The sequence below is a fragment of the Myotis nattereri genome (genome assembly GCF_964212035.1).
Source record: "Myotis nattereri genome assembly, chromosome: 11".
Lineage (NCBI taxonomy): Eukaryota > Metazoa > Chordata > Mammalia > Chiroptera > Vespertilionidae > Myotis > Myotis nattereri.
In genome coordinates this window covers 55,944,013-55,971,432 of record NC_138086.1, presented here as the reverse complement: position 1 = coordinate 55,971,432, position 27,420 = coordinate 55,944,013, and the positions used below count along the sequence as shown (strand labels likewise).

The window sequence follows — 27,420 nt, the reverse complement described above, 5'->3', positions numbered from 1 at the left end:
AGTAAAAGGTATTGAATGCATAGTATTGGGAACACTTTATTTTGCTTTTTATCAAGTACAATTATGTTTCATGTGATAGCTAACATCACAAGAGAATAAGATGGGTTGCCTATATTTCACGATCCTCTCATTCCTATGAGTCCAGTTTTAATTTGTCCCAATAAAGATTCCTCCATTATAACTTAATGCACTGACCTTTTAACATAGAATCATTTTGCATTTTAATCTTAAAACATCTGAGATGTATTTATTAAATTTGAATTTAATGCCTGGTATTATTTCCTTGAAAGTTATTCTTAAAGATAGATTCCTTTTAAGGTTTTGATAAAATATAAATACTTGCTTCTTATTAGATCTTCATCTTCCTTGAAGTTTTATAAGTCAAGTGAGTAACAAATGCTTCCCATTTTAGCCTCTCTTGAGAAATATGCTAACAATATCACACATATACAAATAGGCTAAGATGTGAAGAAAGTAACAAGACCGGAATTAAATAAAAATTAAGTGCCTTTGGGATTCAGAACTCCTAAGAAACCTTAAAATCTAGGTTAAAAACATCAGGCAAAGATATATTTGAATTCCTACTTAGTTTATTAACAATCTCCAAGTTGGAGTGGTATGTGCTCAGCAAATTCTGACACAGAGAGCTATCTGTTTAGTTTATTTTGATTCATATGAACTTAAGTCAGCTTTTGTGAGTTTATAAGTCTCTTTGCAACTCTGCGGGAACTTAACAAACCTTATTTCTGCACTTAAACACAAACACATAAAATCTTGCATACAATTTCAGGTATTATGCAGACTTGCTGAAGCCTGTCCATTAACTGTGTCATTAGGACTTTAATATTGCAAGCATGAGAAAAACAGCTCGTGTTATCTTAAGGCAAAGATAAATACAGTGGTCCTTGTAGCTGGAAAGATGTTGAAATAACACACAAAAATGAATAAACGGCTATAGGAAGCAATACGTAGGGGAAGAAGTGGGCCTGGGAACTTAACATACTCTATCTACTGCTCTTTCCTGATGATCTACATTTCTCTTGGCACATTAATTTAATTTTCTCCTGCTGCAGAGATACCTTCTTCGTGTGATATAGAACATATCTGCCAGCAGATCCTGCTTAGCAACCCTAGGAAAAACAGTCTTCCTGCGTATCCAGGTACCAAAGTCAGAGAAGGAATCTATCTCTGCTTAGGTCACTGTCAATCCACTAATCAGTTGCTGAAACTAATCAAATCCAAACTCCATTGCCACCTCTGTGGCAAGGGGAACAGAGTCTGTAACTGAAAAATGAGGCTAGATCACCTTAAATACTGTGACCAATATCCATGAGTCCCTGCATCAAAAATCTAAGACAATAGAGATAGGGGCCAAGGAATTAGCTTTTTCAATCTCATCTGAGAACTTTTTCAAGTCTTAACCAATTAATTGTGAAATGGAGGCGAGGGGAATAAGCTGACAACCGATGGGTAAATTGAGGCTATGTGAGGGAGTGTTCATGGTAGACGGTGGTGAACTGGTAAACTGGCTCTCTGGAAAAATAGTGCATGCAACTATTTATAGATGCATATAAAATTATTATAGATTTTACTGATATAAAGAATGAGTGGCACACAATTTATTAAAATGATACAATCTACACTAATAAAAGAGAAAAATGGTAATTGGCGTACGGCAATACCTTTTTCATTGGCTAATCAGGGCTATATGCAAATTAACTGCCAACTAAGATTGGCAGTTAACTGCCAACAAGATGGCGGCTAATTTGCATATGTAGGCACAATGCAGGGAGGCGAAAGGGAAAGCAGGAAGAAGCCCCCTGCCACTGACAGTGATCTGAAACCCAGGGGGGAGCTAAGAGCTGGGGGGCAGGGCAAAGGCGGCCCTGGGGCCCCCTTTGCCCTGCCCCCCAGCCATGATCAGAGAATCAGGCGCCTTTGCCGCCCTGGCCAGTGATAGCAGGAAGTAGGGGTGGAGCCAGCGATGGGAGCTGGGCATGGTCGAAGCTGGCAGTCCCAGGAGCTAGGGCTCCCTTGCCTGGGCCTAAAGCGAAGCCCACGATCGCGGCGCCCCCCGCTGCCACTGCAGGTCCCCGCTGCCTGGGCCGGACGCCTAGGCCAGAGGCGTTAGGCCTGGGCAGGGGCGGAGCCTGCAACCGTGGGGAGCTGGGGGTCCCCTGCCCAGGCCTGACACCTCTGCCGGAGGCCTCAGGCCTGGTCAAGGGGCCGATCTGGTGATTGGTGACCGGAGGGTGATGAGGGTCAACTCCTCTGGCTGAGGCATCAGGCCTGGGATTGGGGGGATATGATGGTCCCCTTGCCCAGGCCTGAAGCCTGGGTCAGAGGCGTCAGGCTTGGGCAGGGGGTGGAGCAAGCGATCAGAGGGAGATGGGAGTCCCCTGCCCAGGCATGATTCCTGGGCCAGAGGCCTCAGGCCTGGGCGGGGGCCAGAGCCAGTGATCGGGGGGAGATGGGGGTCCCCTGTCCAAGCCTGACACCTCTGGCGGAGGCGTCAGGCCTGGGCAAGGGGCCGATCAGGCGATCGGAGGGTGATGGGGGTCAACGCCTGAGGGCTCCCAGTATGTGAGAGGGGGCAGGCTGGGCTGAGGGACACTCCCCCCCCCCACACACACACACCCAGTGCACGAATTTCATGCACCGGGCCCCTAGTATTAAATATTTGCTTTCAGCCAATTGATTCTCTTCTAAATTTTTTGAAGTTTTTTTTAAATCCTCATCCGAGTTTTCCCATTTATTTTGTTTTTAGAGAGAGTGGAAGAGAGAGGGGAAGACAGATAGAAATATCGATGTGAGAGAAACACATCGATAGGTTGCCTCCCGCAAGTACCCAAACAGGGAGGAGCCTGCCTGTAACTGAGGTACATACCCTTGACCCGAATTGAACCTGGAACCCTTTGATCCACAGGCCAACGCTCTATCCACTGAGCCAAACCGGCTAGGGCATGTTTTTGAGTTTTGCTGAACTCTTATATCCTAGCTAAATGATGGTTGCAATTAACACAAGTGTCTGATAAATATGAATGTTGGTTGGTATTTACTTCTTCATTAATAATGAAGATGTTAGAACTTCATTGATTTGTTAATGGTGTGAACAATTTCTTGCTGAATTGGGTATTTGTTTTTTAATCCTCAAAGGATAATTCCAAACTATTTTGGTGTTATTCACAATGTAACAATTAGCCATGATGCCTTTTTAGTTTAATATGAATTATTAATATATTCTTGATCACTTTCTTAACTCTAGGAAATCAACAAGACAAAAATTCAAGCATTGGTTTGTAATATTTTTCAATGTCCATGGTATAAATACTGCCACCAGAGCTCATTTAAGCTACCAACACCATGTCACTGAACAGTCTGGAAGAGATGTGAACTAGCACAGTATTCTATGGTATCCTATATAATAAAAGGCTAATATTCAAATAGACTGAACAGCGGAACAACTGTACAACTGGTTGCTATGACGTGTGCTGACGACCAGGGGGCGCATGTGGAACAGGGCAGCATCGGCAGCAGGCAGCAGAACTTAGAACATGGCGGGCATCAGCCACAGCAGGATGGTGGAGCAGGTGAGTGGGGGCACCAGACCAAGCTGGGTGCCAATCACTGTCATCAGGGCAAGCCTCTGGTGGTTACTGAAATTTTTTTGTTCCCGCATGCCGCAGTCCCACCCAGCACTTGCCCCCGCTGCCCCCGCCGGCCCTGTTCACACCCGCTGCTGGCACCTAGCGGCAGTCCCCATCCGATCGCTCGGTGCCGTCAGGGGGTCCGAGCTGTGGCTGCCAGCCCCGATTGCCTCTGAAGTCTTCTCTATCTCCCCCTGCTCCAGAGGGGTGATTGGGGCAGCAGCCTCCGCTCACACCCACTGACAGCACTGGCCCGGCTTGCACCCACTGCTGGCATTGGGCCCAATCGCTCTGGGCTGCCAGCGGGTGTGAGCGGAGCCTGTGCCTTCAGCATGTGGGAGCAGCAGTGGTGGGAGCGGGGCTGCTGGCAGACAAGGGACCAGAGACCACGGCAGGCAGGGCCGGGCAGGGGCGTGGAGGATGGGCCGACACCCGCCCCTGTGCCTACCACAGCCTCACAGCCCACAGTTCCTTTCAAGATGCACGAATTTGTGAACTGGGTCCCTAGTTTTACTATAAACATAATCTCAAAAACAGATAATAGTAAAAAGCAGTACAATAACTAGAAAGTGAAGATTCTGATTATTTAACTCCTTTGTTTTATATATAACTTAATTATAAGTTTATAGACTTTAAACTTTTAATAACGACTATATCTGAAAAATGGCTAATAAAATTTCAAGAATTTTAAATATTGCCCTAGCTCATGAGCCAGTCTGAGCCAGCTCCAGCATCCCACTAGTGATCGTTTGCATGATGCCTGTGACGGAAAGGTAGTTAAGAAATAATGACTTGAAGTTATTGTAACATAGAGAGCTGACATGTGAAATCAAGGTTCTGTCATGGCATCAGTATGATTTATCTAAAACAATATGTACAATAAATAGAGCTAGCTGGATATTCAGCATCAGATACACTCAAATTTGAATGGCTTTACTTTATAGTTTGGCAAGTTTTAGATTATTCACCATTTTGGATTTTTCAAATCCACTCGTCTCTTTTATTAGTGCAAGTGATTGAGAGGTTATTTTATCACATTTACAAAAAGTGTAATTTCCATAAGCTTTATATTTTAGTCAGAAAAGGAAGCAAATGCTGAATCTCAGAAAGCCTTCTCTGCTCCTTCATTCATGTGTGTGATTAAAATCTGACTTCCATTTCTTCACATTATAAACTCTATCAGAATCTCTTTCACGCTTTAATAATCTTCTGAAAAACTATACTAGACAAAGTGGGACAGTGAACACTAGGAATATGCTGTTTATCTCAGATATACTGCTGTCTTTCAGTGAATATTGAATATGACTTGGCTAAGAAACAGGAATAAAGGAAATAACAGTGAAAAACGCTTTTGATATTTTTACTTTATGTATTTGGCATTGAATGCAGAAGTGTCTGCTTGTTGGCTTTCTGGTGACCCAAATTCTTACGTGCTTCAAACAATGAAGCTATGGATAAATGAGAGTAATTGCTGAACAAATTAAATTGAAAACTGTACAGTAATAGTGTCATTTAGTAATTATTTTGTCTTTGATGCTATGTTGAGTGCAGATTTGTTACTTTTAAACATTGCGCAGTTGTGAAGACCTATCAGTTTTCTCAGTATACATTTTCAATTGCAGTGTCTTAATCTCTTAAAATGAGCAAAGAAAAACATATGTGAGTTACAGTGCACCAAACGTGTTTCTAAGGAGTTGGCTCAAAAGAAAAGAAATAATGAGTGAGACTAATAAACAAGAAAAAGATAGTCTGGAGCTCAGGAGAAAAATCATTAGAATTGCCTGAAAATAATGAAAATAAATCTACATTAGTTGTCCGCAATGTCAAAAATGGAAGATTTTGCAATTAACTCTGGACTTAACTTCTTGCCAATGTCCAGGTGCTGCAGCAATATAGGCCTGCTGTTGAAGTTAGTGTAACATCTGTAGGTGGTGGTTTGTTCTTTTTGGTGATTACAGAGCACAGGGTCATCCCTTTTTGCTCTAATAGGGCTCAGAAGCAGCCTGTAACCATGGTCACAGAGGATACTTGAGGGACTAGGGATTAGCCTAAATGAGAAAGAGAAAGATTTGATTAATGCTAGACGTATCAATGTCAGGAGCAGATGAGGAGTGGGAGATGCAATTGGTCTAGAAAAAGAGGAAAGCATAATCCTTTGAGGGAGGAAAGTAAAGGAGAATAGAACTGCTACAGCTGGCAGCTCACATGGAAAGGGAAGCAGAATGAAAGAAATGGACCAGAGACCTTGGGTTACAGTCATAGGCATGGCCTGAGGCAGGGGCCAATAAGCATGAGGCAGGCATATGAAGTCATATTGATGTCAATGATAAAGACACCTTGAGTGGGCTCGGTAAGACTGGCTGAATGTATAATACATGTCGATCAAGGAGAAAAAATAAATAAATATGTGAGATTAGCATTTTGCAATCAGGATAGGTAAAATGTATTTATATCAGAGTAGAACTATGGTTAGATTTTGACAAATTAACAGAAGAAATCATGAAACTGTTGGACTCATACTCTTTTCTTATATAAGATGTGGGATGTGGGGGTAGGGAGGCAAGTGGGTAAATGGGAAAAAACAAGTCATCATGACAGTTTATTTCAAGAGACCCTCATGAGACCTGGACTGTAAAAAGCAGGAAATGCTTGGGGAAAAGCGATAAACTTTTATTGGCTATGCAAAAAGTAGATTAACTCCTAGGTCTGAGGCTGAGCTTGTGAGAGGAATAGTAGGGGAAAAAAGTGAGTTTCAAAGTCAGGAAAGTCTAGACTCGAATTGATTTGCTATTTATTAGCAGAGAACTCTTAGGAAAATTAAATAATCTGAGCATTGATATCCTCATTTTAAAAATGGGACTAAAAATAAAAGTACTTACCATGAGGATTAAAGGTAACCAGATATGCAGTGCACCTGGCACAGAGGAGGAGTTTAATAAACAGTTCCCTTGTTCCTGAGTGGACTGCTCCGTGTGGGAGACTCTCTCCATCAGAGGTGAGGAGCACTTTTAAGACATCCCCAGGGCAAAACCTGCCCCACAGTCCAGGTGATCAGAAATTCCTGAGCCGAACACCTGACCGTACTCCCTTTTTAGTTCCCAATTTGGGCCCTTCCTTTTGTAATGGCTATTAAATTCTAGAAAGGCTCAGGATTTTCAGAGCAACTGGTCCTTGATTCTGGTTCATGCCTGTCTTATTCACTCTTTTTCCTATTCCATTAATTTCCCTAGTTTTCTTCTCAGAGTTCACTGGATGAAATGAGATCTTTGGCCTGTCCCCTACCCCAGAAATCTTCAGGTGCTCTGTGAGTGTGTGTGTGTGCATGCATGTGTGTCTAATCTGTAACACTCAGGCCAGACTTATTAAAGCCGTTCTCTTTTATTTATTTTTTAAAAAATCTTTATGGGTGAGAGTATTACAGAGGTCCCTCTTACCTCCCCCCCATCACCCCATTCCCCCCTGCTCCTGCCTGCCCCAGGCTTCACCACCTTACTGTCTGTATTCATAGGTAATGCATATATGCATATAAGATTTTTAGTTAATCTTTTCCAGCCCCTCCCCCACGTTTTCCCTCTGAGATTTGTCAATCTGTTCCATGTCTCCATGCCTTTGATTCTATTTTTTTTTATCAGTTTATTTTTCATTAGATTTCTTGTTCACTTATTTTGATTTTTAGAGTCAACTAGAGGCCGGGTGCATGAATTCGTGCATGGGTGGGGTCCAGCCGGCCCGCACCAATCGGGGCGGATCAGGCGGGGCTGGCCGGGGGAAAAGGAATGTGGGAGATTGGCTGGCCGGCCCCACCACTGTTCAAACTCCCAGTTCAGGGGACAGTTTGCATATTAGCCTTTTATTATATAGGATTGTTGATAGATATGTATTTATTGCCATTTTATTGTTCATATTTTTATCTCTCCTTCTTCTTCGTCTTCATCTTCTTTTTCTTTCTCTTCTTAAAGAATACCTTTTGCCCTAGCTACTTTTGCTCAGTGGATAGAGCTTCGGCCTACAGACTGGAGATTCCCATGTTAGATTCCAGTCAAGGGCACATGCCGGATTGTGGGTTCAATCCCAGTAGGGGAGAATGCGGAAGGCAGCTGATTAATGATTCTCTCTCACCATTGATATTTCTATCTCTCCCTCTCCTGTCGCCATTGCCACTTGCCCGGCCCTGGCTCCTGTCTCCCTCCGGCGGCCACTGCCTCCCCACGGGCCGCTTCCTTCGTGGTTTCCCTTCCACGCTGCTCGGTGGCATCGTGGGTGTCTCCATCGTGGGTGGAGAGAGAGAATTGCTGCATTCCATGAATCTGAGCTAGTTATACTACTCCACCTAGATAGGCAGGATATGTAATCTCCCTCAATGCCCAGGAGGAAAATGAAATGACTAGGAAAGTGAAATGAAAGGTCAACACAGCATCATCATGCCACAAAATGATTCAGAGAAATATTCTGAAATATTCCCTCTTTCCCCAAAGCCAATGGCTTATAGCATAACAGCTTGCTTCTGAATACAAAATGAAATTTGGAAGACAGAAACTCTATTATATTTTCACAGCATAGTGTTCCAATGCACCCGAAATTTCTGGCATAACCATAAAATAAAAATTTGATGAATTACCCAGAGACACAGCTTCAAAAAAAAAAAAAATAAAAGCTCTTATTTAAGACATCAACACTATTTTGACACAATTAAGATGGAGAGAATATACAACTTAATTTCAGGTTAATAAAATTACATTAGAAATAATTCTGTAGTTCTTATTTTAAGCTTAGGATAGCCAGAATGGCCTTTTTTTTCCCCCCATGTAGTTTTAAGCGTAGAATATACTACAATAATCTTTTGTACAGATTTGCTTGCCTGTGATATTTCCTTCATCAGTCTCCTGGCCTAGACAGTGCAAACAATAATACATAAAGATGAAGAGCAAGATGGCTTGTATTGATCATAAGATTTGAAGGGAAAGCCAGATCTCATCTATCTGCACCCCGTTTTGAGGCTAAATTGTATCAGACAAAAACGTATTATATCAGACAAAAATATAAAGATGATCAATATCCTCTTTGTACCTTCTAACCACTAGAGGTTGAGTGGTAATAGAGGTTTCAACATGAATTCTGTAACCCTCTGATCTTTAAAATTTGAATAGTTAACCCATTTAGGGTTTAGTGAATAAAATAATGTGTAAACGAATGAGCAAATTTCGTGATTATATGAAAGGACTCTCTGGTAACTAGTCAATCATATGCATTTACCCAGAAGGAAATATCTAACTTACAGAAACACAGTTTTAAAAAAAAATGGCTCCCTTCATTCATCCTTCTACCACACCTATCTATAAAAACAAACACGTCCCATTCAAGGAAGAACATTTAGCTCTCTGTTAGCAACAGAAAGAACACTTCCCCAGCAACAGGAAAATCCGAAAAGGACATCTATTTTTAAAAATAAAATGTGAAGCCCTCAGCATTTTGCCGATTTAGTGAACAAGATAAATGTTATCCATTTAAATTAGGTGAATGTCCCATAGCTTTCAAGAATAAATAGCCTGATTTTACATACCTTGTATTTGATTATTTAGTTTGGTTTTTATACACTAGACCTTTTCCTGACATTTCTGCTGATTTCTCTGTTCATGTGTATTTACACACATGACCATGATTAGGTAGGAGGTGTTTCATTTTAAGTGGAAATGTGGTAAGTCAAGTTCATTACCATATGCAAAAATAGTTCACAGCAGTGCGTATCTGTGCTTGGTGGCAAGGTTTTTTAAAAAGGTGATGATGAATATACTCCTTGAAGGAAAGAGACAGGAAAATGATCTGCAACTTACTTACTATTATAAGCAACACAGTTTTAAAATTGAAAGAAACCTTAAGGATCATTTGATCTTGATCCACAAGGCATTGCCCAATGCTTCAAATAACAACCGACCTCTTAATGTATGTAGCATATTAGTGTTAATCTAATTACAAGTTTAAAGTTCTTAACTTTACAGAAAAAGACACTGCAGCTTAACCAATGATGAATTTTCACTGTAAGGTTTAATCCTATTTAACTGCAAAGACAGAACCAAAATGCAAATCTTCCCCAGCTTTTATTCTTTTCATTCCACAGTCAATATTACTGGGCATATATCTATTAGTTCTTCCACTTAATTGTGTGTACAGATATTACAAATAGTTTTAAATTAAAAATTTTTATTGAAAACAGAAAGATCGCTATATATGTAAGGATGAAGGCAGGTCAAAGTAACTTTGTTTTTTCTATTACCATTTAAAACCAATAGTGATTCTTAGAACAATCTCATTTTTTTGCCTTAGTCATTAAGTTTAGTAAAGTAGGAAGCAATATAACAACAGTCTTTGATTTCACCCTTATTCTGTAAAGATGGAACTAGCTGAGGTAAGCCTTAAATATGGGGATGTACTAGGTTTTGTCTTTGATTCCTTTTCTCATTTCCTCCTTTGGCTGAAGGCAAAAACAGGTCAAAAGCTCATTACAATTCTTTTGATTCACATTAGAAATTGGGGACAAGATCATTGAAAAATTTTAGTTTTTTAAAGTTAACTGATTCATTACACTTAAAGACACATTATATACATATATAATTCTGAATTATGTAACTATATAGCATATATATATATATATACATATATATGTATATATTTCTTTTTTTTCCATTCAATATTGACTCTACTACTAGTTGTGTTAACTTGGGCAAAAAAAAAATTAACTTTCTGAACCTGTTTTCTCATTTGTAAAATGGGAATAATAACAGTTCCTATCTTATAGGATTGTTATAAAGCACTTAGCACAGAGTCTGGCACATGGTTAAAACTTAATATTAGTTATTATAGAGAATTATATATGTACTAGTAGCCCTATGCACGAATCCATGCGCCAGTAGCTCGCCAGTAGCTTGCTGCAGCCCTCCAGTAGCTCTCAGCCTGCTGCCGCGCCCTCCTGTAGCTCCCCCTGCCTCCCTCCTCCCCGCCCCCCTCATAGCTTGCTGCCCTGACCCCTCCTGTAGCTCTCTGCTGCCTGCTTGTAGCTCGCTGCCCCACCCTCCTGCTGATCTGTGATCCTGTCGTTATGCGGTTGGTCATTATGCTTCATGGTGCAACAACCATTTGCATATTACATCTTTATTATATAGGATTATATATGTATATATATATGTGTGTGTATATATATATATATATATATATATATAATATCCTTATTTATATCTTTATATACAAGTGAAGTTTTTCTATAAAATCATCAGTTGTTTGGGTATGTAGATAAAAATGTAAAAGTAATTTTATTATGCATTTCCCTTTATGTTTTAGGGCTATGAAAATAGTCTGTATGATATAACATACATTTATCAAAAGTCAGCACAAAGAGTGACACAATTTTAAAAAATCAAATCATTTAGGAGGTTGGGGAATCTCAAGAAAGAAAGTGGACTGCAACAAGAGAATCTAACAGTATTACCAATTTATGAAACAACCTCCCTCACTCACAAGAGGGTGGGGGAAAAGGCGCTAAAGTAAGCAATTTTTGGAAATGATTTAAGTTTGTAAGACAAAAACAAAAGGAACTGTATATAGACATTGTACTCTGGTTGATGAAGTTGTTTTGCAAGGGGGTATTGGTTATCAATTCTATTACTCCTATATACGTGTATACTGAAATTGAACAATTAAGTAAATGGATGGCAGATGGTAGGAAACAGGTTTGTCACTGTTGGAGTAGGATTTTACAGATTAGCAAAGGGGAGGTGATACATCCTAGAATGATTCTTCTGGTAATGGGTTCAAGTTGGATACATCAGTAGAATGCATGTTTAGCCTAATATAGATCCAGATAGTTCCATACAGAAATATTCACAGATAGGTGTGTACATGTAGATTAGTGTACATCCATATATTTCCTTGTCAACTGCAAGGGCTGAAAAGAAAGGACACCCTGAGTAGTAAAGAACACATCTAATCCCTACTATAGCTTGATTTCTAATGCCATCTATATATATAAAAGACTAAGTAACCAACCATCCGTCTGTCTGACTGACCGGTACATATGATGCATGCTGACAATCTATATATACAAAAGCCTAAGCAATCATCCAACCATTCAACCATTTGACCATCTGACCAGTAGATTCACATGCAGTGACCATCAGGAGGCAGATGCTCAACTCAGAAGCTGCCAACCTGTGGTGATTTGGCAGTTGCGGTTCTCGGGTGATGCACCCAGAACCAGAGAGGAGGGAGCCCGATTCCAGGGTGCATCACTTGAGAACCGCCCTCTCACAATCCTGGACCCCTCAGGGGATGTCGGAGAGCCAGTTTTGGCCAGATCCCCACAGGCCAGGTCAAGGGAACCCACTGGTGCATGAATCCGTGCACCGGGCTTCTAGTTTAAAAATGAACGTTGACTCACTCATGCATGATACATATAAAGCTGTTGCTGGTGCCAATCGCACACACGTGTTTCAATTTGTCATTGTCGGTCATGAATTTGGTTGTTTTTGTTGACATTCTGAAGCTGAAAGAGTCATCATTGACAGAATATGTCTAAAGACCAACTATTGGCACAAAAGATTGAGAGCTAACATAATCGATGCTGAAGTATTAACAGGATCTGTGGGTGGAGAGGTGATTCTGATTCCAAGAATTGATTTCTCCCTGTCTTACATTGGTCTCCCATTTAAATTAATTCCAAGAAAGTTTCCCATGATGCCAGCATTTGCAATGACTATTAATAAATCACAAGAAAAACTCTAGACAGAGTAGGAATATTCCTACCTGAACCTGTTTTCAGACATGGTCAGTATGTGTTGCTTTCTCTCAAGTTCAAAGGGCGTGTGATGTTAAAATTAAAGTTGTAAATACTTCATCACAAGGGAAATCAGTCAAGCACTCTGAAAGTGTTTTTACTCTTAATGTGATATACAAGAAGATATCAGAATAAGTTTAATCAATTTATCAGTCATTGTTTTTATCAGTTGTTTTTATATTATTTTTTGTTGTTTTTGATCATGTCTTTGTTGTTATATCATGTTGTTATTGTTTATTTATTAATAAATTTATATATTATTTTCATATTCATTTTACTAATTTTCTTTCATCTCTGACACTTCTATTATAGAGAAGTGGCAAATAGCAATATTAAAATATTTTTTCTAATTCATTTCCTTTCAATGTGCATGAATCCATTCACCGGGCCACTGGTTTTCCAATAAAACAACCAAAGTGCCCTAGAGAAATGGTTGATTCTAGGATTAGGGCATGATGTATTACCAGAAAGTAAGGAAGTGCTCAAAAACCAAAACAAACAAAAAAGCACCTCACATAGATGGATATTTTAAAAATATAGGACAACTGAAAGAGCTCCCAATGTCCACAGCTGGGACAATTTGAGTAACAAAATAAAATAGTACTGGATTTAACCCAAAATCCTATATAATAAAAGGCTAATATGTAAATAGACTGAACTGCAGAATGACCAGTTGCTATGATGTGTACTGACCACCAGGGGGAAGGCACTCAATGCAGGAGTTGCCCCCTGGTGGTCATTGCCACTCAGCCAGAAGCCCTGAGCCGGGCTCACGGCTGGCAAGCACAGCAGCAGTGGCAGGAGCGTCTCCCACCTCTGCAGCAGTTGGACATCCCCCAAGGGCTCCCAGACTGTGAGAGGGCACAGGCTAGGCTGAGGGAGCCCCCTGAGTGCACGAATTTCATGCACCAGGCCTCTAGTATAAAATATCTATAAGTCCATACTCATATAAACAAATTATTGAATCCATGAAATGGAAAAGAAAATTTTCCTATGCAAAATAATTCCAAATAATTAATGTAGATTACCCTCAAGGAGGAGGAGCATAAATACCTGATTGTTAAGTGTGGGCTGCACAAAGTGAATTCCTTCCAAGTAGTATAGTATGGAAAGGGAGAAAAAAGAGTTAAGTTTGCAGTGGAGAAACCTGGCAAACACTACCTCAGCCAGGTGGTCTAAGCAGTGGTCAGCAAACTCATTAGTCAACAGAGCCAAATATCAACAGTACAATGATTGAAATTTCCTTTAGAGAGCTAAATTTTTTAAACTTAAACTATATAGGTAGGTACATTGTTATTAATTAGGGTACTCCTAAGGCTTAGGAAGAGCCACACTCAAGGGGCCAAAGAGCCGCATGTGGCTCGCGAGCCACAGTTTGCCTTAGCCTAAGGCAACATCAAGAGTGATAAATCATGTTGATAGTATGTATCCTTGATAGGTAACTTGGGGCAAGTTACTAAACCTCTCATGGCCTCTGAGGGTAACATCTACTGTGATGGTCTTTTTCAATTGTTAAGTATATGTAAAATGCCTCCCACAGCACCTGGAGCATAATAGATACTGAAAAATAATATTCATAATTGAGAATTGAATGTTTGAAAAGTGCTCTAATTTTTGTGATGTAATAATATTTTATAAACTATTGACTGAGGTTGCCAGTGATTTAGTAATACTTTTGAAATATACTACAGACCTCTACATACGTATATGTATATATATAAATAACATGGTCCTTTTGCTTTAGATCTTGGTATCGTTGTGGAGCTATTATTGAAGACACTTGTGAACATTATTATTATGGCTGCATCTGCTGTTAGCAAAACTTCATATTATTCATCTATGTCTTTTAGGCTTAACTTGCCTCAATATTTCCTCAAAAAATACAAGAAAAAAGTGCATGCTGGGCTATTTGAAGCTAGATATCAGATCACACATAAATGCCCTGAGATTTCTGCTTACTGTTGCCCTACTAAAGCAGTAACAAAGAATCGGGATGTCCTGCTGTTGTCTGTTCTCAGACAGTGTCTCCTCTGTTGGCAATGCATTACTTCAGTACTGCCTCACTGGCTTTGACACTGGACCTTGTCATTGGATGCATCCTACTATTTATGCTCAGTGTTCAGTAGAGGCGGTAAATGACTCTGCATTATGAGAAACTGGATTAATAATGTGGCTTAAGAAATCAAAATATTAACTGTGACAATTGTTTGATAGATGCAATTTGCTTGGAAGGTTGATTCTACACTTTTCCAGTTTCTCAAAATGAGTTACAGCAAATTTGTGACACTATGTAGAATTCTTTTGCTTTAAAACTAAAAAATTAGCAAACTGGACATTGTAAATTGTTCTTTGGAGGTTCAGAAATCACTGGCAGTGACCTATTTGAAAGCATCAGACGCTTGATCTTTGCCCCGACCTCTTTGTTAATCCTCACCCGAGTGAGGATTTTTCCCTTTGATTTCCAGAAAGTGGAGGAAGGGGGGAGAGACACAGAGAGAGAAACATCAGTGTGAGAGAGACACTCAATTAGTTGCCTCCTGCAAGGCCCTGGCCAGGGCTGAGAATTGAGCCTGCAGCTGAGGTATGTGCCCTTGACCAGAATTGAACTGGGGACCCTTCAGTCCACAGGCCGATGCTCTGTCCACTGCCCTTGACCTCTTTTGTTATCCTTTCCTGTGTTAATTGGACAGATTGGACACTCTGTTGGCGAATCAAACCTTTTGCAATGATAGACACAGATGTATCCTTATCATGTGTTTCTTTAAGATGGATTGTTTTGTTTTGTTTTAAATTTCTGATTGATAGCCAAAGAATCCAGCATCTCAGATCAGCCTGTCTCAGGTTTCCTCTATAACTGATATGATGTTTTTAAGACCACATAGAATAAAACTGCAATCTGTACCAAATTAGGTGCTTACTTTTTTTTTTTTAAAAAAAAAGCTGTTTCTGTGAGCATTCTTTCCCAACTATGTAACTCCTAAATTTCCATAACACTCTGAAATGACATTCCTTATTCACTTTGTTGCTTCCCTTGCTAGCAAATATCTTTGATGTGTGCTTAAAATAGGTTTGTTTTTAACATATTTTATCTTTATAATCTCCCACTCCTATTACCACCACTGAAAATAGATGCAGTGGATAAGGTGAAGGGAAAGGAATAGGTAACAAATGACATAAACTTTTCTCCAGCATTCTTAGTGACAATAAAAGTAATTCCCCCATAAGTGCAAGATAAAAACATGCAATGACAAATTTTTTTAAAAAATTAACCTTTCAACATTAGGACTTAAAAAAAATCAATATTAATTAGGTCTTTTCTTTTTGGGATCTTTTAGGAAGTGATTTACCCATTCATTTAATAAATATTTATTGTCTACTATATGCCATTGCACTATTCTTGAATTGTAGAAAGGTGCTGAGGAAATATCTTTGAACAAAACAGAAAAATCCTGACCTCATGGAACTTAACATTCCAATGGAAGGAAAACGGACAGTAAGAAAAACAGTATTTATGTTAGAAGATGTAAGTGCTAAGAAAAAAAAAAAACTGAAGGGAGTATGCTGGGGGAGGGGCAGCATTTTAAATGAGTTGGTCAGAGTAGGCTTCCTTGAAAAGGGTGACATTTGAGCAAAGATGGGGCAGAAGTGAGGGAGCTAGTCATGAGGGTACCTAGTGGCAAGATCTTTCCAGATAAAGAGAATATAGTCAGTGCAAAGACCCCAGGGCAAGAGGATTCCCTGTGGTTCTAGTCTAGGAGCAAGGTGCTGGAACAAAGTGCTTAGTAGAAATGAGGTCAGAGAGGTGACTGTAGGAACTCGGTAGGAATGTTTTTTAGGTCACAGAAAGGACTCTGGCGGAAAAAGCTGGGAGCTGATGATTTTGGCTTGATCTAAGGTCCACAGACACACTTCTAAATGCACATCCATGTCATGTTACAGGTTGATATAAACCTCAAGTGGTGTCTAGATCACCCTTAAAATAAGTGAAAATGCCTTGCTTGTGGAATTGGAAAAACATGTAGAAAATTAAATATCGGGTCAGACACCTAAATTACAGTTTTAATTCACTAGCTAGGAACTTAAATATTAATGCGCCTGCTGCTCTGTTTTATTTACAGGTTGGAAGAGTATCTTTTTCCAGGTTCCTGTTGTCTCTAGTGTCTCTTGGTTTCCCTTAATATCTTAATCCAGGTAGTATTTTCCAATCCAATTTCCTACTCATGGTTTTACTCTGTCACATTTTACCACTCACACATTTTACTGTGTTGCAGAGGCCAGCCTCTTTGCTGGCCCAGAAGTATGGAACTTATGGATCGGATGTAGAGCAAAACAACAAAGCCTACTTGTCCTCAATTAGTAGAATCAAGTAAAATCAGGACGTTCCTTTAATTTCTGGCTCACTACAGAACCATTTTGTTTCCTTGGTGAGGGCACAACAGCATAGCGATGACAGCCGTGTGTTAAGTAAATCTCGCTTTCCCAGTAGCACTGGTGTCAAGGAAGGGGGACTGAGGTGGGGAGACGCTGGCGCAGGGGAAGGAACCACCCGGCCTGAGTTTTGCAAAATGCCCTGTGCGTCCCTTGCAAATAGGGCCTGGAAAGGTTCTCCAGACCAACTCTGGACATGTACTTCCCAGTTCCTGGGGAAAAACGGTTTCCACAATCGGGTGACACGATCGGGCAGCAGGTCCAGGTCAACCACGCACATCGCAGCCAGAGGCAGGTCCAGATGGAGGGGCTCCTGGGCACACAGCGCTCCAGAGTCCAGCCCCGCAGCAGGTGGGAAAGCTCACGATGACACCTGCTGAAATCGGCTCGCCCTGGTAACTCAAAAGCATCCGGTGCGGAAGCCGGCGAGGCTGTAGAGACTGCTGGTAGGCAACAACAGCGTCTTTAACTTTTTTTCCAGAAGTCTGCAAGCCCCCACGGTCGGGCAGGTGCTGGCCAATCCCCTGATCGGCGACCGTGGGGATCCGGGTGAAGATGATACGCCCGTATCACTTCCACGACCTGCCGCGCACCCCAGCAGCGCGCTCGCCGAGGGCTGGGGAGGACACGGGAAAGTTTCTGTCCAAGTTCAGGAGAGCTTGGCGGAGCCGGGAGAAGTTTCGGGTCACGGGCCGTGGAGGGAGCCGAACCTCCCGCGCGCTCCTCGGTCGCCGCCCAGGGCAATGCGCAGGGGAAGCTTTTCGACAGGACACCTGCCGCCCGGTCCCCGAGACTCGCGGGCTCCGCAGCGCCGGCCGACCAGGGCTCGGCCTCTGCCGGGCTCGCTCCACCCCAGGGCCGGCCGACCCCGGCGAGCGGCGGAGGACGAGCGGCTCCCGCAGGCCTGCGCGCCGGCTCCCGGGCTAGCCTGGCGCGGGGCCCTCTCTCCGCTCCCCGCGGCCCCGAGTCGGCCCGAGCGCCCAGCTCCGGGGCCCCCGCCGCCGCCCCGCGGGCCTCCGGACGCCCGTCGCCGCTCCCCCCCGCGCCGGCGCTATGGAGACAGTCACGAGACGCCGGCGGCGCCCGCTCCCGCCAATGGGAGAGCACGTCGCGGGGAGACGCGGACGTCGCTCTTCCAAGATGGCGGCGCGTCCGTCGCGAGCAGCCGGGCCGGGGGGAAGCCAGCGAAGCCGAGTAAAGCCGCCGCCCGGGAAAGGACTGAAGGGGCTGTTGCCGCCGTCGGCGGCGGCTCGGGCAGTTTCCGCTGCTGCTACGGCTGCTGCCATGCGGCGAGGCTAGGGAGGAGCTCACTCCCCCGGGGTGTAATGATGTTAACGGAGGTAAGCGGCGGCGGCGGCGGCCGGTGTTTACCTGTGCAATGGGGAAGGGGCCGGGGCCGTCCGTCCGGAGGACAGCCTTGCCCGCGCCGGCCGGCCGGCCGGCCGACCCTCGGCCGCGGGCCGCGGGGCCGGAGGAGCCGCGGGGATCCTACAAGTGCCCCCCGATGGGAGCCGTGCTGACTCAACAGAGCCCCGCCGCCTCCCGCCGCCCGCGCGCTCCTGTCGCCGTTGCCACTTGCCCGGCCCCCGGCTCCGGTGTCCCTCCGGCGGCCGCTGCCTCCCCACTGGCCGCTTCCTTCGTGGTTTCCCTTTCACGCTGCTCGGTGGCATCGTGGGTGTCTGCGCGGCCGCCGGTCCCCGCTGCCCCCGGTTGGCCCGAGGTCTCCCTTCCCCTCCCCTCCCCTCCCCTGCCCTCCCCGGCCTCGGCCTCGGCCTCCTCCGCGGCCCTCCACCTCCCTCCGTGCGCGGTCAGCATCCTGGGCTGGTCCCTCGGCCCGGCGGGTTCGTGTCCCCCGCACCCTGGGCTGCTCCGTCCTCCGGCGCGAGGGAGCTGGGTCCCCCCGCCCCCGCCCCCGGGCGCCGCTCGCTCGCTCGGACCGTGGGAACGAGAAAGTTCTGCCGCACCTCCACCCTCTGGGTGGCTCTCTCGCCCTCGGGAACCCTTTCCTCGGACCCGGACGGGAAACGGGCAGCCCTCGCCAGCCAGCCAGCTTCCCCTCCTGGCGCCCAGTGTCCGTGGTAGAAAGACTTTTTGGAGAAGTCGAGTTTGCCTTTAACCAGCAGCAGTACGTTCAGGACGCCGTTGGCGTGACCAGGTCCTGGACAGTGGACACGGCTGTGTGCAGGGCGCGTGCTGGTGTGGGCGTCGCGGGAGAGGAATTCCCGAGCTTGGGGGGTTTTGCGGCGGTCGAACGACCCTTTCACAGGGGTCACCTAAGACCATCCTGCGTAGTCAGGTATTTACATGACGATTCATAGCAGCAACATTGCAGTTAGGAAGTAGCAACGAAAATAATTTTATGGTTGGGTCACAACCTGAGGAACTGTGTTTAAAGGGCCAGAAGGTTGAGAACCACTGGTAAGGAAATACCTTCAAAGCGTCTCAGTTGTGAGGATGCCGGGGTCAGCCCAAGGGGACTAGTTTGGGCTCTTTGGGGGCCGAACTAAGGGCAGGAAACGATTGAAATGGGCAACAGGAAGGATTTTTATTTGCGCCCCAAAAGGAAAATAAAAATATTGGTAGAGGCGTGTGAGAACTGGACAGTAAAGGACTTAACTTGCCTTTCCAACTTGGCTGACTCGGAGGAACTTCCTACGTTGGTGGTTATTGGTACCTAATCTATGCACAGACCCTGGCATATGATTTGTTTATGAAATACTTGCTGGTTGATTTTAACTCGTGAGCTACTTATTTCTAGTAGTTTCTAGTTCACTCTGTATTTCTAAATTCCACAGATTTTTCATTCCCGGAGTCTGTTTATTTCATTCCCGAACACTGGTATAGCATAAGCTTCCGTTGTCATTAGCAGTATCAGGTTAGAAAAAACACCTTAGAAGTAGCAGAAGTTCTGTTTTTACCTTCAGTGTGATATTTTGGTGGGCATAATTAGCCTTGTAAGTTTTCACTGTTGTCTCTAATGTACGATCTTTTATGAGATAACCTTTTGATTAAAGCTGGCTTAGGTTAGCACATGAACTCATTGCGTTTGCTAGTAAAATAGTGTCTTGATTTGGAAAGATTGAACTTTCTGAGCTTTTGTATTTTAAAATAATTTTGTTTCAGCGATATATTTTAAGCAGTAAGTCAGTGATAGTGGTAAGATGCACGATAGTGCCTTGTGTGTCCAGGGCATAACTTCTAGGAGGCAGTGCCAGGGTTCCAGCACTGGCAGTCTGTGCGAAGTCTGCTGACCACTACACTGGAGTGGCTCTCTAAAGTGAGGTCTAGAGTAAATGGTACTTGGGTCTTCTCTATGGTGTTAGTAGTCATTTTATAGATTATAAAACTGAAGTCCAGACACTTGTCCAAGGTCAAGCAATTACTAGTGGCCAAGGTGAAACTAGAATCCCATTACCTGACAGTACGGAACTCTGATGTCTCTCAATGAGTAGTTTTCAGCTCTTTTGATAGGTTTTAAAATAGGCTCCTTCCTTGTCTGAATATGGTTGGTAGATAAACTGGAAAGTTATCATTACTTGAGAAAAACTTTTTGCTTTACTTCTAGCTTTTTTTGTTTGTTTGAACAAGGCTCAGAAATAGTCCTACTTTGAAATATTTCAGATATAAAAACTTTACTCCTTGTTAGTTACTAAAAAATTAGTACTGTGGGACTCCTTTTTACTGCTATCTTTAGATAAGCAAATTTTAGGAGGTGTGATTTAATTTATGTTAGATATTAAAATGTATAATTAAAAACTATTTTTTGAAAGATTCTTATGTTCAACAAGCATATACTGTGCTCAGATTGTACCATCTGCTTGGTTCTTTTACATTTTGACATCAAAGTAGGTGATATTATCTCCATTAGCCTGATTAGAAGACCAAGATTGAGAGTTTAAAGTGGCTTGCTTGTAGCAAGTGGTGGAGCCAGCAGTCACACCTAAGTACTCTTCTTATTCCAGATTGTGTGGTGTTTTTGTGCTCAGTATGGAATGCATCATTAAATTTTCGTGGCTGATAAGCAGCAGTTTACTATTTTTAGTTGTTTTTCTTTTTAACCAAGGTGGGGATTCCAAGTATGTAGACAAATAATAACATAGTGATAAACATTTATATGAAACTTCAGTTTTGCTTTTTGTCAAAATTGATCTCTGAAACCTTTTCAGAAATGAGAAACCATGCAAGTGATTAACTAAGGGCTATTAAGTTAAAAGAGAAAATTAGTCAATTGAGCAAATATGTACAATGAACTTTGAAACTTGAAAATATGATAGATTAGCCCTAATGGGTTTGGCTCAGTGGATAGAACGTTGGCCTGCTGACTGACGGGTCCCAGGTTCCATTCCTGTCAAGGGCATGTACCTTGGCTGCGGGCACATCCCCAGTAGTGGGGGTGCAGGAGGCAGCTAATCGATGTTTCTCACTCATCGATGTTTCTAACTATCCCTCTCCCTTCCTCTCTGTAAAAAATCAATAAAATATATTATAAAAAAATACGAAGATTAGTGTGAATTGAAAATACAGCTCCAAAAGGTCATCTTGCTGCCCCCCCCACCTTTTTTTTTTTTTTAATGTCTGTTAAAATTTCCTACCCTACTGTCTTTGCCCCGTTAGGACTTCTTACTCTTAATGGTACTCTTATGACATTTGACAAAAAGTTTGTCACAGTATACTTGAAAGTTATTTGTTTAATCCCCACTCACCTTCTAAACCCTCATCCCCATTTTTAAAGTAAGAGTTAACTTCCACATATCAGAATTAGTTAGCTATGGGATATTTACCTGATAATTTGTTTCATCCTAATTTTCACAACGTTGAATATAATAAAATATTTATCAGTGAATTTTTGTTAAACACACTTTAAACTATTTTTTTAATGTTTCAAAAGCTATGAGGGTTATTCTGAGCATTTATTATCACAGAGAATGAAGGTATAGAAGATGTAGGAAAACATGCTAAATTTGTACTAATGCTCTGGAGGTTGTTTTTGCATAAAAACCAATTACCAGCCTATTGACACTTGCCTTGTGCTTTTAAAAATAGTGAATAAAAATTGTAGTTATTTAAACTTAATGGTTTGGGTTGTGTGCAAACGTGGGGCATTTAGTTAATGTTAAATAAAAATGGTTTATGTTTGTGCTACTTCTATCAGATTTAGTGATTTTTATATATTAGCACTAATTCTTGATTTTGTGGTTAACAAACATGATACAGATGGGAAAAGGTATAAACGGCAGCACTTTTATTTATTTTATTTTTCTTATGTGTCCAAAGACAGGAAACCACAGGCAAGCCCTTGTAGGAGGATTAAACTGCAGCTCTTATAGAAGTACCAGTTTAATAGTTGTTAAGGGGGTAACATTTTGTGGTTCAAATAAATTTGGAATATATTTGCCTGAAAGAAGTTAAATAGATTTCTTGTCTGGAGAAGCGCAGAGCTTTTGATAGGTGATTTACTTTCAAAGATGGTGATAGAATTTGCATTATGTTGCACAAGTTGTTTAACTTACTGGTTTTGGCAAACTCTGACTAACATGGAGAGTTACAGAATTTCTTGTATTTTATTTTAGGAAATCCCGAGTTTTGAAGAGTTGTTCATCAAGGAAGGGGCTCTGGACTTGGACACAGTGTCTCTGTCTCTCTCTCTCTCTCTCTCTCTCTCTCTCTCTCTCTCTCTCTCTCTCTCTCTCTCTCTTACACACACACACACACTTGCACACACCCCCAACAAGGAAAACACCTTAGGTCCATTGGCATTCAAAGGATGTTAAGAGCTAGAAAATGTTGTGAGGAGAGGGAACGCTTAATTAAAGCAAGTGGACAGCTCTTAACATACCATTCTTTAAAAAGTGGTTGAAATTGAGTAAATAAACTGGATTCATAGTAATGCATACTTATATCTATCAACATATGCTGCCTACCACAGTAGGAAGGTAACACACAAATGATCTATATGTTAAACATTATAAGGATGAGTCCCAACTTCACTTATTTATGATGTGACATTGGGGAAGTTGTTTGAACTTTGAGCCTTAGTTTCCTTCTGTGTAAAATTGGAATAATAATAACACCTTTCTAAGCTGTACTCTCATTGTTGTGAAGATCAAATAAAATGAATTAGGGTATATAATTCTTTGTAAACTGTCAGTCATTATACAAATATCAGTGGTTAGTACATCAGGTTTTTCTCTATATGTCTTGTACTAATGTGAATTCAAGTCCTAGGTTCTGTCTAGCTTTATGGCTTGCTAGCTTCTCAGTTGTGGATGGATCCCAGGAAAACGGTGTACCTTGACCATTGGTGTAATTACAGGGGAGGTGTTGTAGGCCTCAGGAATGGCAATAGAAGTAATTCCTAAAATAAATGAGCTTAGGAATCAAGTTATAGAGGTAAAGTATGGGCCCTTGGAGCTTGGGAGTGAGGAACCTAATGGTAACCTGTCTGGGTCAGGAAGCGGGTGGGGGAATGATAAGGGGAAAGGGAGAGGGAAAGAAAAAGGCACTGGTGTATTCCAGGGAAGGAGAGTACACTGGGTCCTTGTCCTAACGGTTTGAAAGGTGGAGATTTTAGGGGAGGTCCCAGGAGAAGATCCTAATAGAATATTCAGCAGTTTTCCAGGTGTGTCCTTCCAGGGTTGTGGTCTCCACTCATTGATTGGCTGGCACCGGGGTCCTGAGGTCAGCCTTGGCTGGTTTTGTTGCTTATCTGGGCCTGGACCTGAAATACAACGGAGGCCTAAAGGCCTAGATATTATCTCTAGCGAAGGAAGGTCAGAGGATCCAAACCACAAGTCCAATGATATGCTAGGGGAGGAAAAGTCACCTGGGGGTGAGGTCCCACCTACAATTGATAGTCCTTACTGGGCACCTGGCGCTTTCCACCCTAGTGACTTTCGGTACCTAGCCCATTGGTCCTTGCTCTGCTCATGTCTGTCTAACTGCCTACCTCAGGAGGCAGGGAATAGACTTCAAAAAGAAATGGGGGGAAAAAATAGACTGAGAGCATGCCCTGCAAACTAATAATGAGGGTAGTGTATTGTGTGGTTGGTAAACTGATGCCAAAGAATTTCTGAAAGGGAAATTCCAAAAAATATTTTGTAGAAGGTTACTTATTTGAATGTTAGCAATGATTTGTGTGTATATATTGAGAAATATTTGTAGGAAATCATTTATTTTTAACCAGTCCTGGTAATCCTAAAAATCCCGGTACCATTCTTAAAAGGAGAAGCTGTTGTTCAGGATAATTTTTATAAGGCTTTGGTTATGACTTGTACTGGACATTAATTTGTGTGCATTAATTTGTTCACCAAACACAAACACACCTACTGTGTGGTAGGCACATGCTAAGTTCTGCTGCTGAAGTGGTGAGTCAGACCTAAAACCTGTCCTCAGGTAAATTGTGCCAGTTTGGCCATCATTCTACTAAAGAGTTGAGGTCTTTTCTCAGAGTAAAACAAATAGCATAATTAAAAGGTGAAAAATGAAGAGGAAGAAAAGGTTGGAGAATGTAATTAAAAGGTAATTACTTGTATTAGTTATATAACTACAGGTAAAGCTACCAGTTTGGATGAGATGGCCACTTTGAGATGAGCTTCTTATTAAAACTGGAGTCAGCCCACCTCTGCTGTCTGTATTTGCCCCAAGCTAATTCACAGTGTGGCATGAAAGAAAAAGTGAGAACAGAGAAGAAAATCTGTGAATTTATCATTTTTTTTCCTAAAAAGATTTTTAAATCTTAAGAGGTCTACCAAATTTTACTGAAAAAAAGCAGCTGAATTCCATTTTTTCTGGTGAAAGTAATACTTGGTCCTGACCCACCTTTCATTTATTTGCTTATTTTTCACTTCTTCCCAACTTGAATGTTAACTCCTGAAGATTGGGCTTACAAGTTGTATTTCCAGTGCCTGGAACAGAGTTGCATGCTTAGTAGTCCTCACTCAGTATCTGTAGAATGAACATTGAGTATTTTCTGTAGTAAAATTAAGGTAAAAGTGAAAAATTACCAAGACAAACATTGTCTGTGGTAAATTTAAACTATCACATTAATTACCCTTCAGGGATTATTTATTATCAGTGTCCATTAGACATTTTTTAGTAGTGCACTGTGGTTTAATAATGTGTTTGGGATCACAAAACACAAAAACAAATTGACAGAAAAGAAAAGTTGAATATCAAACTTTTAGTTAAAATGGAAGTCTCTCAATTTTTCTATAGGAAAAAATCTGATTAGATTGATGTTATTATGTAACCAATTATAAATGCAAGAACAACTTGGATTTTGTCTTGTATCTTGTACTGTTTAAATTTTATTATGATTTCATGTGTACCACTTAAAAATGTATTCCTAAACTAGATAAACGGAAAGCTTTGTTTATAGTAATATTGCTTATTTTTGTGGCACTTTGTTGAATGTTTCACAGTTTGTAACCTTTTTTAAAAAAAATATATTTTTATTGATTTCAGAGAGAAAGGGAGAGGGAGAGAGAGAAATATCACTGATGAGAGAGAATCATCGAGTGGCTGCCTCCTGCACGTCCCCCACTGGAGATCGAGCCCTCAACCTGGGCATGTGCCCTTGACTGGAATCGAACCCAGGACCCTTCAGTCCGCAGGCTGACGCTCCATCCATTGAGCCAGGGCAACAGTTTGTAACCTTTAATGCTATTTTGAAAGTTGCAAGTATAAGTAAAAATTTGGTCCTGGATTTCAACAAGTTGGAAAATTTGGAGGCACATTTTTAAGGAGTGCAGCTGCTACCACAATCTCTCCACTAAAACGCCTTTCAATGTGGCATTATTAGGTCATTTCACCGACATCCATAATCCCATTGCATATTTAAAAATAATGTGAGCTGGAAAAGTTCAGTAGTAATTTCTCTGTTCAACTGTGAAAATTAAATTGTTCTAATGATCTTTAAATTAGTTCCAGAGACTCATATATATCAAGTGGAGTAATTCACAGTTGTGGGCTTATTACACTTTCTCCAGTTTCCTGAGGGACCTTTTTATTCCGATGCCTCTGTGAAATCCCTAAAGTGAATGCTGCTTTGCTTTTGACCTTAGCCCTGCATTGTTGAAAGACTACTTGGATGTTACTCTATTTAATCCTGAATTCCTTTGCTCCTGGAACCCTGGGACTATTTTTAGCCTGGCTGTGGTTTGGCACATGAGTATGTGATTCTTTGTATTGTCACTTATTTTCAGGCTAGAGTTGTGTGACAGCATGCATGTGTGGAGAATGGCTTTTAGATTCACTATCATAATTTCAGGCTTGGAAATTATAGAACTGATTGAAGTTGTACAATTTTAATGAACGAGTTAAGTATGAAGTAAAATTTCATCTCATTTTAGTTATCACATAAATTTTGGGAAATAAAGGTCTGATTTTAAGGTCTTATTTGTTCTCCAGTATTTCTTTAAATCATAATATTGTAGTTTAGAATTTGTTCTTGATTTCTCTTCTTGAGTTTGAGATGACATTTTGTTCTCAGAATTTTTCTCAGGGTGTTTAATCAGTTTGCAACTATTAATAAAATCAGCTATTTTTATATCCAGTGTTATTTTACTTACTAACATCTGATGCTTTTTCTTGGCTAATAGTACCTAAGTGCTCAACACTTAAACTGTTGGAATATTCTAGTCCTCGTAAAAGTTAGCAGAGTAAGAGTGTTGTAGGTGGTGGGAATGGCACCCGTTGTCTGACTGGTAAGGGGTCAGACCAAACCTGGGTTCAGCAACCTAGGTATTTGGGTTCTGGCTAGGAAAGAATTCAAAGTCCAGACCCAAACTGTAAGAGAACATTTATTTGGTGAATTATAGAAGTAGAAAAAGTAATTCCTAGGATAGGCTAGAGGTAAAGGAAGGGCCCTTGGAGCTTGGGAGTGAGGAAGCTAATGGTAATGTGCCTAGGGGGGAAGGGGAGGGAAAAGAAAGGGAAAAGCAATATTCCAGGGAGAGAGAAAGAATGCACTGGGTCCTCCATCCTAAGGATTTTAAGAGCAGAAATTTTAGGGGAGGTGCCAGGGGAAGGTCCCAATAGAATATTCAGCAGTTTTCCAGGTGTGTCCATTCAGGGTTGTGGTCTGATTGATTGGCAGGCACCAGGGCAGAGGGGACATTATTCAATGGAGCTGGTCCTGATGTCGGCCATGGCTGGTATTGTTGCTTATCTGGGCGTGGAGCTGAAATACAACCGAGGCTTAGATGTTATCTCTAGGGAGGAAAGATCAGGGGGTCCAAACCTCAGGACCAGGGATATGCTAGGGGAGTAAAAGTCACCCAGGAGACAAGGTCCCACTCTATAATTGATTATCCATTGCTAGGCACCTGGGGCTTTCCACGCTGATGACCTGTACCTAGGAGAGAGAGAGAGAAACATCAGTGATGAGAGAGAATCATTGATTGGCTGCTCCTGCACGTCCCCTACTGGGGATTGAGCTAGCAACCCAGGTTTGTAACTGGTCAGGGTACCTGCCAGGGTTATAGGCTAGATCCCCAATAGGGAGGGTGGACATGCAGGAGG

General features: G+C 41.9%; 1 protein-coding gene across 2 annotated transcripts in view; it reads left to right on the top strand.

The window, feature by feature from the left end:
- Positions 1-17,439: 17,439 nt before the first annotated feature.
- The window catches only part of SNX13 (sorting nexin 13), a 102,172-nt gene continuing 92,191 nt past the window's right edge, over positions 17,440-27,420 (top strand). Inside the window, exon 1 of one of the 2 annotated variants that reach the window (XM_081101884.1) lies at positions 17,440-18,239. In XM_081101884.1, coding sequence (XP_080958010.1) covers positions 17,643-18,239 — 597 coding nt within the window. In that variant the 5' untranslated portion in view covers positions 17,440-17,642. The remainder of the gene's footprint in view (positions 18,240-27,420) is intronic. The other variant, XR_013996567.1, reaches the window with a different exon arrangement.